At 43.2% G+C, this 13905-nt stretch overlaps 1 protein-coding gene across 1 annotated transcript in view; it reads left to right on the top strand.

The window, feature by feature from the left end:
- Window positions 1-12973, top strand: part of Bid (BH3 interacting domain death agonist) — a 41447-nt gene extending 28474 nt beyond the window's left edge. Inside the window, exons 3-6 of the mRNA XM_005340577.5 lie at window positions 3296-3506; window positions 8457-8596; window positions 9829-10041; window positions 11186-12973. Coding sequence (XP_005340634.1) covers window positions 3296-3506; window positions 8457-8596; window positions 9829-10041; window positions 11186-11197 — 576 coding nt within the window. The 3' untranslated portion in view covers window positions 11198-12973. The remainder of the gene's footprint in view (window positions 1-3295; window positions 3507-8456; window positions 8597-9828; window positions 10042-11185) is intronic.
- Window positions 12974-13905: the final 932 nt, after the last annotated feature.

Raw genomic sequence — 13905 nt, 5'->3', positions numbered from 1 at the left:
AAACTCAGGCCCTTACTGGGGCAAGTATTCTACCACTGAGCTGTATCTCTCTTTTAATCTTTTATTTTGAGACAGAGTCTATGTTGCTGAGGCTGGCGATCTTCCTGCCTCAGGCTTCTGAGTAGCTGGGACTACAGGCATGCACCACCATATCTGGCTTGAGATATATATGTTTGTAAAAACAAATGAGACTGGTTTCACTTTTTGTTACTCTTATTTAGTGTTCTTTTTGCCAGGTTTGAACACCAGATTTATTCTAATTTATCAAATGCATTGGAGGTTTCCGTCTTTTTCTCTGCATCAGAACTGATTCTATATCATAAGAATTATTTTTACTTCATTTGCATCAGTTATGTAAAATATATAGCAGAATTTCCTAAGTGTTCCTAATTTCTCTCAATATATTTTTTTTCTATGATCTAAAAAGATAAATATTAAATTCCTTCTTCAACTTTTATTACTGGAAGATTGAAAAGAGGTATAGTTCCATAGTTGGCTTGTCACAAGCTCTGTTTGTTCATGGAATGAAATAAATTCTGTTTCCCAAACCACTGCCTTTTTCATGGCACTTGCCTGTCCTCTTGGCTTTTCAGCTCACTGCAACTAAACATTTCCAGATCCCTCGTTCTCTAACATGAAATACTTCCCTTTCCTTTGCCAGCCATCTCTCTTCATTTTATGTAATAAAGATTATAGAATGTATTGGATAACCTGATCTAGCATGGCTGGCAGCTGCTGTGCCCTTACATTCAGGCTTCAGATTCTTGTTTACCAAGTCTGGATCAAAAGGTGGTCCTTGGGCAAAGACCACCTTTATTAATTTCCTTGGGCTGCTGAAACAAACTGGGTGGCTTTTAAGGACAAGAGTTTAAGCTGGGCGTGGTGGCACACACCTATAATTCCAGTAACTCCGGAGTTGAGGCAAGAGGATATCAGTTCCAGGCCAGCTACTGCCACTTAGCAAGGCCCTGTGTCAAAAAATAAAAAGGGCTAGGGCTGGGCGCGGTGGCTCACGCCTATAATCCCAGAGGCTCGGGAGGCTGAGACAGGAGGATCTCGAGTTCAAAGCCAGCCTCAGCAATTTAGCAAGGCCCTAAGCAACTCAGTGAGACCCTTTCTCTAAATAAAATACAAAATAGGACTAGGAATGTGGCTCAGTGATTGAGTGCCCCTGAGTTCAATTCCCAGTACCAAAAAAATAATAATAAAACAAAAAGGGATAAGATGTAGCTCAGTGTCTAAGTTCAGTCCCCAGTACCACCAAAAACAAACACAAAAACCCAGGAGTTTATTCCCTCACAATTCTAGTGACCAGCAACCTAAAATCAGGTCATCATTGCGGTTGCTCCCTCTTTCTGACGGAGATTCTGTCATTACCAGTGATCCTTGATGTTTCTTAGCTTGGACATGCATCACTTCAATTCTGGCCTCTATCTTCAGGTGGCATTTCCCTGTATGTCATAGTATATATATTTTACTCCTACAAAGACACTAGTCATTGGACTTAGGGCTCACTCTGATGAAGTTTCTTAACTTGATTATGTCCAGATAAGATCCTATTTATGGGTACTTGGGGTTAGGACTTGAACATTTTTTTTAGTGGAGACACACTTAACCCATGATACTGCCCTGGGGTTCCTTTCTTCTCTTCTAACCAGGACATCTCCTTGTGACAGAATGGCCATGGTTTTTGAGTTTCTAAGCTGTTTTGTCCCCTCTTGGCCTCATAGTACAGGAATTGTAAGAATTAGATTCAGTAGAACTTTTACATAAAGTTTTGCTTTTATTTGAAAGTAATTCTGAAGAGGTAAAAGCCAAAGAGCAATAATACACAAGTACCATATTTTTAAAAGATGTACCTTATTTTTGATTTATTTATATATGGTGCTGAGGCTCAAACCCAGTGCCTCACATATGCTAAGAAAGTGCTCTGCTACTGAGCCACAACCCTAGCCCCTCAATTTTTAAATAAAACCATATTTTATTTAACCTTTTTTTTTTTTTTTTTGGTGGTGTTGAGGATTGAACCCAGGGCTCATGCATGCTAAGTACTTGCTGTACCAGCAGTTTTATTTATTTTGTCCTATTAAAAAACTTTTCTCCGGGCTGGAGATATAGCTTAATTGGTAGAGAGCTTACCTCATGCGCAAGGCCCTGGGTTCAATCCCCAGTACCACAAAAAAAAAAAAAAAGCTGTCCTGGGAGTTGTTTTTGGTTTTTTTTTTTTTTTTTTTCTTTCTAATAAATGCTTTTTTGTGGGGCTGGGGTTGTGGCTAAATGGTAGAGCGGCCGCCTAGCACATTCGAGTTGCTAGGGTCGATCCTCAGCACCACATAAATAAATAAATAAACAAATAAAAAGTTGTTTTGTTTTTCTGATGCAAATTATTAAGGACTTAGAGGATTACAATATCTTTTCACCAGCACTTTTATCTTCCTTTGTTCTTACAGCCCCTGTGAATATTTGGCATACATCTGGACAGGTCTTGGAATCCCTAGCCTTCCAGACTACTTATTCCCTCTTTATTTTAGAGCTATGGTTGCTCTGGGCACATGGTGCCACTGATGCTATAGGTATACCTTTATTTTCAAAAACCATCCTCACATGCAGTCAGCATGCTAGAAAGGCCCCTCCTGGCTCCCATAGTGCAGGCATTTGCAGGAACTGCATGCGGCTTAAGTGTTACCAGTAGAGATGGACAGTGAGTGGGGACTGTGTGCTCCAGCCCCTCCTGGTCAGAGCACTCTGTGGGGTTTTCATTAATTAAGCCTCTAGAAGTAGACCAAGCTAGGCCAAAGGCAATGTTGATCTATGGTTACCACCCCCAGTATGTATTGAGAGTCTTCTGTTGGCCCAGTATCATCCTAGGCATACAAAAGAGATTATGAAAAAGAAAGAGCTGCTAACTTCTAGAAGAATAGCCAGGAAAGCTGGATTTTATTTGGTGGAGTATCCCTGGTACTTTAAAAAAAATAATGTAAATACATGGATGGCATCTAAATGATATTTGCCTGAATTCCCTGAATCAGACTGTAGCATAGGAAACTCACCCCAGCCACAGATTTCAGGTAAAGCAAAAGGTGGATTAATCACTTGTAGAATTGAAGCTCTCTCTTTGGCATCTACAGGAGGCATTGCTGCAGGGATCTTGAATCTACATGAGATTCACCTCTTAGGCCAGTAAGGTTCTTTCAAGACCATCTGTACCCCATAGAACTATCTGCTCAGTTACAGGGAGGGCTTCTGGCCCTGGCCTGGGTTCCCAAGAGCCTTCCTAATTCCTCTTTTATCTTAGGTCAGCAATGGTTCAGACCTCAGGAATGAGTACATCACAAACTTGCTGGTGCTTGACTTCCTCCAAAGCTTCTCTGACTGTAAGTTTCACCAAGAGCTGAGAACTCTGGGCCAGGAACTACCTGTGCGAACTTACCTGGAGGGGGAACGTGAAGATGAGCTGCAGACTGACGGCAACCGTGCCAGTCTCTTCATGGGAAGAATAGAGGCAGGTAGGCACCTGGCCCCATCTCCTTTGTGCCAATCCTGGGCTTTGTTGTTACTAGTAACATCTGGGGATATCCATTGCCGGGTTTCTGTTCTCACGACTAAAAGGCTCAGGGGTCACTCCAGTTAAACTGGGCTAACTGGGCTGCACGAAATAACCACACAAGAGACACAAATACCTTTTTCTTTGGGGTCGCTGTGACGGCTCCTCTGACCTTAAGGGTCCACAGAAAGAAAGAGAGAGCGAGAGCACGCGCTGACCCCCTTTATTGAGGAGAAGCTATTCAAATGAGGCAAGGGGTCAGGTTTCAGGGGCTGAGTCTATCTTCATGATGTCCACTGTCAGAAGGTTGACTGACACCTGGTAGGCCACACCCAAGGGCACAGTAAGAGGAGGGGACACACACAAGGCACTTCCATGGAAGATTCTATCCTAAACAGGGCAAGGGGTTATATTACAAAGGAACAGGTGAGCATAGCTTCACCCACGGGGCTGTAGCAAGACACACCCATTTCTGTGACTGAGCGCCTCAGCACCTAGCTGGAGAGTGTAACTCAGTCACCCGTAAGGTTGGCCTCCCACAATCCATGGGCTAGAAGGGACATTTGGGCTCAGTCTTGACCCATGGAGTTTTAGGCTACTGTATATGTTCATATTATATGTTTTGATCTGTGTTTGAATGCCTCTAGTGGCAATCTACCTTCCTATGTTCATCCACCAATATGAAAAGTGTTTTCCCAAGTAATTCTGGAAAACACTGAGCTTTTCCCAAGTAATTCTGGAAACCACTGAGCTGTATTAAATAACCTGAAGGACTCCCCAGTTTGGGTTTATGTAGTTTCAAGAACCAGAAAGCTTTAAAACAGTGGTGCTAGGGTCCCATCTTTAGGCAATCTGATTTGATAGTTCTGGGGCATCACTGGTATGAGCAAAAGCCCCACAGGTGATTCTTACACAGCTCTACACCATCTTGAGCAGGTCCCAATCCATGTATTTAAAGGAATTTTTGTATCCCATATAGAACTTCACATTTTCCCTTTTTTAAATATAAGAAAACTGAGCTAGGGGTATAATTCAAGTGGTTGTCTGGCATACATGAGGCCCTGGGTTGGATCCCTGGCACAAAGGGAGGGAAGGGAATAATTGAAGTATTATGAACCTCATTTCCAGATGAGGAAACTCAGGCCCAGGGACATATAAATGACTAGACCCAGTCAAACTGATGGGTATGTCCAAGGCAGGACTTGAGCCAGACCCCTCTTGAGCTTCTTGGGTTGCCTCCCATCATATCAGTGCTGCCTCCTGTTACCTGTTTCCAGATTTTACCATTCTGAACTTTAATCCCTGTGCTCTCTTCCTTGCCTCTATTCTTTTTAGTATATATATTTTTAGATGTTGATGGACCTCAGTTTTATTCATTTATTTATATGCAGTGCTGAAAATTAAACCCAGTGCCACTAGGCAAGCGCTCTACCACCAAGCCACTAGTGCTGCTTCTGGAGAAAGAGCAAGCTGAGGAGCTCAGGACGTTGGTTCTCAGTAGTGTGCACACAGACTTGACATGAGGAACTTTTTCAAAATGTGCAGGCCTTGAGTCCTATTCCACCGACCCAGGTTAGCTGTTAGGGTGGAAGACTTCCAGGTGATTCTGACCTTGATTAGAATCACTGCCCTGGGACTGAGGGTGTAGCTCAGGGGTGGAGCATTTGCCCTGTTGCTCAAGGCCCTGGGTTCCACCACTAGCACTGCAAAAGAAAAAAAAAAAAATCCCTGCCCTGAAATTTCCTGTCACCGAGACTCCAGTGCCCTCTGGTGGCTCTTGGGGAGACCAACAACTGATTCTGCCTTTTGCCCAATCTCAAATCTGGTGAAAGGAAATGTGACCAGTGTTTCCCACTAGTCGGGGTATGCCAGAAACTTTCTTTGAGCCTAACCAGTATGTCTTCTGACAGTCCTAAACTGAATAAAAGCATTTGGTCTCTTGGAAAGTTGTAGGAAGGACTGAGGACAGGCATGGGCCCGAATGGCTTCACTGTCAGAAGGTGATACAGCAGTAACTACAACCAGAGTCTGTCTCCTGCACTTTTCTCTTGCTGCTCTCTACACTGTCCCTTACCTTTAGACAGCAAATCCTGACTTGACCCAAATGGCATTTGAAAAGTAGATTAATGGGGCTGCATACTGACCTTACTAGTGCTCTGAGGGACATTGGCCTGTGAATTAAGTACCTGACAAGTTTTGGAGGCAAGGAACAAAAGAGAGACTCTGAAAACCTCGAAACAAAATCACATATAATTTCTGATGTGGCTGATCTGGTGGATAGAGGGAAGAGAGATGTGTACATGATTCACAGAAATAAGGTGGAAAGGCTTTGGCAAGTAAGTGAGGCACCCATCATTTCTGAGGGAACTATAAGGAGGAGTGGGGACCTTTGCCCTGAAGGGAATCTGGAAGGAATTCATGACTCCAGTGAGGTGGAGCTAGGTCTAGAAAAATGTGATTCTTTGGAAATAGGGAAGAGGAAATAGCCACTGATTAAGCAAAAGCCTGAAGATGGGAAAGCCCAAAGGCTATGAAACACAGAAAATGTTTGGGTTTGGCTAGAACATGACAAGAGTAGAAAGAATTAAAGGGAATTGGAAGCTAGAAGATGACTTAACCACTTCAGTAGAAGTGAGCATTGGGAAGGCCCTGAGTAGAGAAGCAGCGTTGTATCTTGCTGTGGTGAGGGGCAAGGGTGCGACTCAGTGGTGGACCGGAACACTTGCCTGGTGTGTATATGGCCCTGGATTCCATCCTTAGAGGCCTAATAGGAAAAAGAAAGAAGACTGAAGGAGGGGCAGATGAAATCCCTAGAGCGCAGAATTTAAGAAGGCTCTCATCCCTGAGGTTGGTAAGCACATTAGACTTCTTACTGCTTCCTTCAGTCCTGCCCAAGTGCTTACTAGGCCCTCCTGTTTCTGAGGAAAATAGACTGAAGGACAGTGTTATCAAGATGAGAGCTCAGAGAAAACCCTGACAAGGATGGCAGCAGCAGATAGGAGTTCTAAGATCAGATCTGACAACAAGCACTGAGAAAGGGTGCGGTGGGAATAGCAGAGACCTCAGGGTAAGCCAGGTTTCCATCCTGGATAAATAGGAGCCAGAGGGGAGTTGCAAATACAGGAGAAATACAGGACTCAATGAGAGAGATAACAATAGTTGTCATTTATTGATATCAGAAGCTAGATACAGGATCTGTTCATTCATTTATGCACTTATTTGGTTTTTGGTTTATTTGCTTTGATTTATTTTGTTGTGCTGGGGATTGAAGCTAAGCATACATTCTACCACTGAGCCACACCCCCAGCCCCATGTGGTTGGTTTTGTTATGTTTGCAGGAATTAAACCTAGGGGTGCTTTACCACAGAGCTGCATTCTCAGCCCCTTTTTACTTTTTATTTTGAGACAGGGCTTAGGACCTCGCTAAATTGCTGAGATTGGGGGCTGGGGATGTGGCTCAAGTGGTAGCACGCTCGCCTGGCATGCGTGCGGCCCGGGTTCGATCCTCAGCACCACATACCAACAAAGATGTTGTGTCCGCCAAGAACTAAAAAAAAAATAAATATTAAAAATTCTCTCTCTCTCTCTCTCTCTCTCTCTCTCTCTCTCTCTCTCTCTCTCTCTCTCTCTCTCTCTCTCTCCCCTCTCTCACTCTTTCTAAAAAAAAAAAAAATGCTGAGATTGCCCTCCAACTTACGATCCTCCTGCCTCAGCCTCTTGAGTTGTTGGGATCATAGGCATGTGCCATAATGTCCAGCTTCCAGACAGTTGTGTATTGAGCACCTGCTCTGTGCCTGTGTCAGTTAAAGTGCTGAATATTTAACAGTAAACCAAACTGTTTTTCAGAATTATAGGTTTGCTGGGCATGGTATCACATGCCTATAATTTCAGCAACTCACAAGGCTAAGGCAGGAGGATAGTAAATTTGAGGCTAGCTTGGGCAAGTTAGTGAGACCCTGTCTCAAAATAAAATTTAAAAATGGCTGGTAATATAGCGTATTGCTTGCCTAGTATATATGAGGCCCTGGGTTTAATCCTCAGTACTAGACTCCTCCCCCTTTTAGGGAGTTTATATTCTGGTTGAGGGGTGTCAAACAAATCATAGAATTATGATTAGGGTAATGTGAAATGTGTCAAGGAAGAAAAAGAAAGAGGAAAAGACTGGGACAGAATAAAGGAGGTGAGGAAGGAGCTGTGTTCTGTTGGGGAGTGTCGTTTAGGCAGAAGGGGCAGCATGTGTGGAGGCCAGGAATACTGTGGAGGGACTAAAGTCAGGTAGCAGAATCTTAGTTGGCCAGGTGGGGCAGATCATATAGGGCCTGGTAAGTGATAGAGAAAACCTGGGGTTTTACTTAATGAGGTAAGATTGGGGAGGGGAGTCAGCTCTACCTCTTCCCTGTAAGGAAGTAGGACATATGCTTCAAATTCTCATGGCCAGGAAGTGGGGGGGGGGGACTCAAACCTGGTCTGACTGTAAATCTTCCTTCCTAAAAGCTTCTAAGATTGACACCTGTTAAGTGTTATACATCAACACTTAACAGGTGATAGCCCTGAAGATTGCTGCCAGGTTCTTCTTTGAAGCCCATGATGAAGACTGCTAGAGCATGACTGACCCTCTTTGGGGACAGTTCTTAAGTCTGTGTTCAAGGAGAGGCCTGCTTCTGGAGCTAGTCTGCTGTTCACTCAGGCCTTTCCCTGGTCCCACAGCCACAGCCAGTCCAGAAGTCAACAGGGGCTCAAGCTGAGTGGAGCCAATATCAGTGAGGACTGTGAGCCTGTGCTGTGGAGGCAGGAGCTGTCTGTTCTTCTTCCAAAGCAGACTCCTTTCCTGTGTAGGGGTGGAGGGGGATGAGAGTATCTAATGGGGCCATTGTCTGAATCGTCTTTGTCCTTATTGCCCTCTGCCTTTCAGATTCTGAAAGTCAAGAAGAAGTTATACAGAACATTGCCCGGCATCTTGCCCAAGTCGGGGATGAAATGGACCGTAGCATCCAGCCAGAACTGGTGAATGAACTGGTGGCACGTTTTATGAATGCTGGACTGTCAGAGGAAGTAAGTGAGGGAATACACTATTGTTACTTCTGAGTAAGATGGGCTTTTATGAGTGTCACTGGAGCCACGGCCTGTTCTGTCTCTCATCAGAAGACCAGTGTCCCCTGAGATAGCTCCATGACTGTCTATCTGGAGCTTTGACAAGAGAATTGGGAATGGAGTTAGAGCATGATTGTCTTTCAGGAGAATTTAGTGGAGATTTAGAAAACCTGAACCTTTATAAGTGAGAGGGATAGAAGACTCAAGAAAGATGAATTAAAGTATATCTTTTTTTTTTTTTTTTTTTTTTGTGGTGCTGGGGATAAAACCCAGGGCCTTGTTCATGAGAGACAAGCACTCTACCAATAGACCTATATCCCCAGCCCCAGCAAAATATATCTGACTCTTCCCAAAATAACTTTTTTTTTTCTGTTTTGGAGAGTAAAGATGCCAACACAGGATTTTCAGTTACTTTCCCAGGTATAACAAAAACAGTGATAGTTTAGCCTTCTCCTCTTCCCAGCTTCATGGCTGTATTTAGTTACACAGATATTGCTGCTCTGGGGCAACCAAAGATTGGTGCAGGCCACACCCTAAAGCCTTCAAATAAATACTTGTAGCTGTAGGAGGTGAGAGGAGAGAAAGTTTAATTCTTTTGACTTCTACCAACTGAGAAGGCTGATAACCTCACTACCTTGTTGGGCACCCCCTTCCATGACAGCTGGTCTTCAGTCTGGCATTCTCTCCCCATCTGCTGTTCTCCAGCAGCTGTCAAAGAATACAGAAGCATCTGGCTATGCACTGCCTTGGGACACCTCCCACAAGGGTAATTGTGCATGTAAGTCATTGAGCCTAAGGTCTCTCAAGTCCAGTGGTCTAGTATTTGCCTCTCACCTTTGGTAGGAAGGTTCTGCGTGTCCCTTAAGCTAGGGTGCACAGTAGTAAGATGGGCCTAAGTTGCTGGAGATAGTTATCAGTCTTTTGAGGTTATGAAAGGGAATGACTTCAGCTCCTTGTGTTCCATTAAATAACATACAGTGTTCAGTAAATGTGTATTGGGTTAATGAGCATTCCCTGCAGGAAGTAGTCTCCTGTTCCCTTTGCATTGCCTCAAAACTAAATTGTCTATCCCTCTCTCTGTCCTGTAGCCTTAGCTATTCCATCAGTACTTCCTTCTGAGATGCCCCTTTGTACTTACCACCAGGGACTGTAAGAGGAAAGACTATTAGTAAACTGTCTTTATCTCTGTATAGGACAGAAGCAACTGCCTGGACACCACCCTGAAAGCAGCAATGCAGACTTACCCTAAAGACATGGAGAACGAGAAGACCATGCTGATTATGACCATGCTATTGGCCAAAAAGGTGGCCAATCATACACCATCCTTACTCCATGATGTGTTTCGTGCAACAGTCAACTTTATTAACCAGAACCTATTCACCTACGTGCGGGACTTAGTCAGAAACGTAAGAATCACTGATGCCAGCTCCTTTCCATTTCCTGGAGTCCCCTGGTCTCTGCCTGCTGCCCATACCTTTTTCCTCAAAGAACCCTAGAACCCAGCAGAGCCCTCTGCTATGGGGCCTCTCTCAGCCCTCCTCACTCTGATCTCCCCGATGATGAAAGCGCAAGGAAAGCAGTGACAAGACATGTTGCTGTCGGGAGGGACGTGAAGCCTACCTCACACCGTGAGGAAGCATGGTGGGCATGAAAGAAAGTGGCCAGAGGGACCTAGGCTGCGCTTCCTCAGTCTGCCCTCAGCTTCACCTTGTCACAAACATAAGTGCAGATTCTCAGAATACATGCTTACAGAGGAGAATGGGGAGAGAAACCAAAAGGAATAGTCAAAAAGGATCGGGGAGCAGAGATGATGTGCATTTTCCTATACACAGAGAGCATATCTGTCACATAACCCAGACATTAAAAGTCAGTCTTCATGACACTGCCTAAAAAGGGTAAGCAAGACATCCTTGAAGACTGATGCTTCAGTTTCATAAACCCCAGTGGAAGATAGGTGGATGTATCTTATTTCAAATTTTAAAACATCAGTGTCTGAAGTTTTTCAACATGTCAGAGCATTATTCAGGCTTACTTTTTAAATAAAATAGCATCTAACCCTGTGAATAGTTATTGATAGGCCTTAAATGCCTCTGCTGCATGCTATGGTGTTCAGTTATAAAGGCATCTACAAAATAGGGGGTAAAACATGCTGAACTCTTGAAAAGAAAGAAGCCAGAGAAAGTCTCTGAACAGGACTCCCCCCAACCAACAACCATTTTGAGGAATAAGAGGCAAAATGTCAACATTTGTACTGATGGGTACCAAATAGATACAGCTTAAAGGGAACAGTGATCCCTCTGACCTCCTAACATGTCTTAACTGAAGGGATTATGGAGAGGCTTGAATTTACCTCTGAGCCTTTGGAAAGCCTGTGGTTTTGTACTTGCCCTTGTGTAACAGAAGGGAGGGTGCAGGGATATAGGATTAACAGGATCTGGAGGCACTGTACCCCAGCTTCCCTTCTGTTAAGACACTAGTAAATGTCTTAAGTACTAAATCCTGGTTGTGAATTAAACTGGCTATTCTGACTGGTGTTCTTTTCTTGCTTAGGAGATGGACTGAATAGATGACTGCGGAAGCACAACAGGCTAAATTTGACGTTGTGACAGCAGTGTAGCTGCCTCCAGAGAGGAGCCATGGCCACGTAAATAGATATCTTGGAAAAGAGAGGCCCGGAGAAGAGCTCTTTCTCCCTGATTTCAGGATATTTTCAGCTGGTGACCCATTTAGAAATTTCTACATTGATGTATTTTGGACGAAAAAGTCAACTTGCCCACCTTTGAGTGGGTCTCATCTGCCATCTCCTACATGTGTACCTTGTGCCTTTATCTCAACAGCTTACAGGTTCCCATTTGAAAATTACATTGAAAAATAAGTTGTAAGGCAGAAGGGAAAACATACTTAGTGATTTTTGATTTTTTTTTAATTGCTGTTTATTAAGAAGGAGAACTGCACATACCCCATACATATTTAAATTTCTGCTAAAAGCAGGGCTCATTATGTTTCCAAGAGAGTGATAAATATAATCTGTGTGAAATCCTAGCCAAATGGCTCAGAGGTTCTGGACCAAGGTGCTGTTCCCAGACCATGGCAAACTCTGGCCTCAACACAGATGTTTAGTTTGATTTCCTTGCAGATTTGGTTTTTGTTTGTTTGTTTTGGTTTTGGTTTTAATATTTTTATCTGTAGATGGACACAATATCTTTATTTTTTTATGTGGTGTGGCAATTTGAACTCAGTGCCTGACACATGCTAGGCAAGTGCTCTACTACTGAGCCACAACCCCTGCCCGATTTCCTTGTGTTTGAGTCAAGAAAATTATTTAAAAGGTGTCATGACAATATGAGGGCCCATGTAAACCAGTGTGTCCAAAATCAAGCAGCTAAATATATTTTTCCTCTTTCCAAGAAGTCAAGGCTTTGATAACATTTGGAAGCTCATGGAATGCCAGATGTCCTATTAATAAACTTATCATAATTGTTTTCAGCCCCAACCCCCACTGAGTTGTCCAAGCATGGAATCTGCCTCAGGACAGAACAGGCCTCTAGGCATAAAAGACAAACACTGTTAGATTTATCAGTTATGCAGGTGAAGTGCTTCCCCTTCTGAGAGACAGGGTCCAAATAAATACAGGTAACTGCAACTCACTCAGGTAGAACCTTTCCTTTATGGAAGGAAAAGCTTCAGGTTAGCAGTGGTTCAGAATGGGCCTTTCACACCTGGAAGCCACGGTCTAGGATTCAGTCTGGAAGTGTGGCGATGTGTGTTGGGCCCACATCACTTGTGTCACCTTCAACAGTAAAGTCCTATGTCTGCAAATGTAATGCTTTGGTCTGGATGTGGTGGTGCACACCTGGAATGCCAGCTCTTCTGGAGGGTGAAATGGGAGGATCAGAAGTTCAAGATCAGCCTATGCAATGTAGTGAGACCCTGTCTCAAAATAAATGAATAGGACTAGGATTGCAGCTCAGTGGTACAGCACCCCTGGCTTCAATCCCCACAACCTGGAAACAACAACAACAACAAAAAATGAACAAACAAAACAATGTGATTACTTGGGGGAAGCTTATGGACAAGAGCACAGAGGGACTAATACACAGTTTCTTCTTAACCAGAAACATTTTTTTCTGTTCCTTAAGAGTTTAAATTTGCTTTTGGAAACTACATGAGTTTGAATTCATCAGAAAAGAAAAATCTCCTATTTTGGTCAGCATTCAGCACACACCACCCTAGGGCTGGGTATCCAGTGTGACCAAAAGGTTACAAATACTCAAAGCAAACAGATGCTGCCTGCAATATGAAGGCCACCATTTGAAATAAATCTTTTAAGTGACGCTATTATTTTGAATGTTTTTGAGTGGGCTTTTTTAAAAATTAAGATTTACATCACAGTAGAAATAGGGTGAATCACACAGATGCCTCCATACACACTCATACATGCAGCAGTCATTACAATTAGGCTCATTAGGGGAGAGATTTTCATCCAAAAGAAGCCCTTTGAAAAAAATAATCAAATCTAAACTGATGGAAAAGAAATCTGAACAGCAAGTAATTTCAGACTATTTTCTATCACACTGATGATTCACAAAATCTTGACCTTCCACAGGTCTTGGTGTCAGTTTTTTCATTCTGTGTCTGATATGCTTTCTTGAGTATAGAGCAAGGTTAAAAATAGAGCTGGGGATGTGGTTTAATAGTCAAGTGCCCTTGAGTTCAGAAAAAGAAATGAGGTATTAATGGACACTTTTAATCTGAAGAGAAAAGTAGAAGACTACAACACCACGGAAAATAGGACTAGGCAAAATCAATTGTTTGATGCTTGCCAACAGCTCATATGCACAGTACAATTCTCTTACTAGAAATCATGAAGGAGCAGACCCATTACAGACTCAACAGGGAACATGTATTTCAACCCCCTTTTCATGGGGTAGCAAACCAGTAACTAAAAATGTCAAAAACCAGGGCTGGGGTTGTGTTTCAGTGGTAGAGCGCTTGCCTTACACATGTCAGGCACACTGGATTCAATCCTCAGCACCACATACAAATAAATTTAAAAAATAAGGATATTGTGTCCATGTATAAATATAAAATTTTTTTTAAATGTCAAAAACTTGGTTTAAATTGAACATTGTTTCTTCTGGTGGTGTAGAGATGACCCACTGAGGTTAACAATATCACTATAAGAGGTTCCCTCGGAAAATATGGGAGCAGGGTAAGACTCAGCAGTGGCTACTGTGAGCTTATGACAAGGCCTTGTAAATATCCCTGAG

The sequence above is a fragment of the Ictidomys tridecemlineatus genome, chromosome 6 (assembly GCF_052094955.1).
Source record: "Ictidomys tridecemlineatus isolate mIctTri1 chromosome 6, mIctTri1.hap1, whole genome shotgun sequence".
Taxonomy (NCBI): Eukaryota; Metazoa; Chordata; class Mammalia; order Rodentia; family Sciuridae; genus Ictidomys; species Ictidomys tridecemlineatus.
The sequence above is the reverse complement of the archived record's forward strand: the minus strand, read 5'-3'. Positions and strand labels throughout refer to the sequence as shown.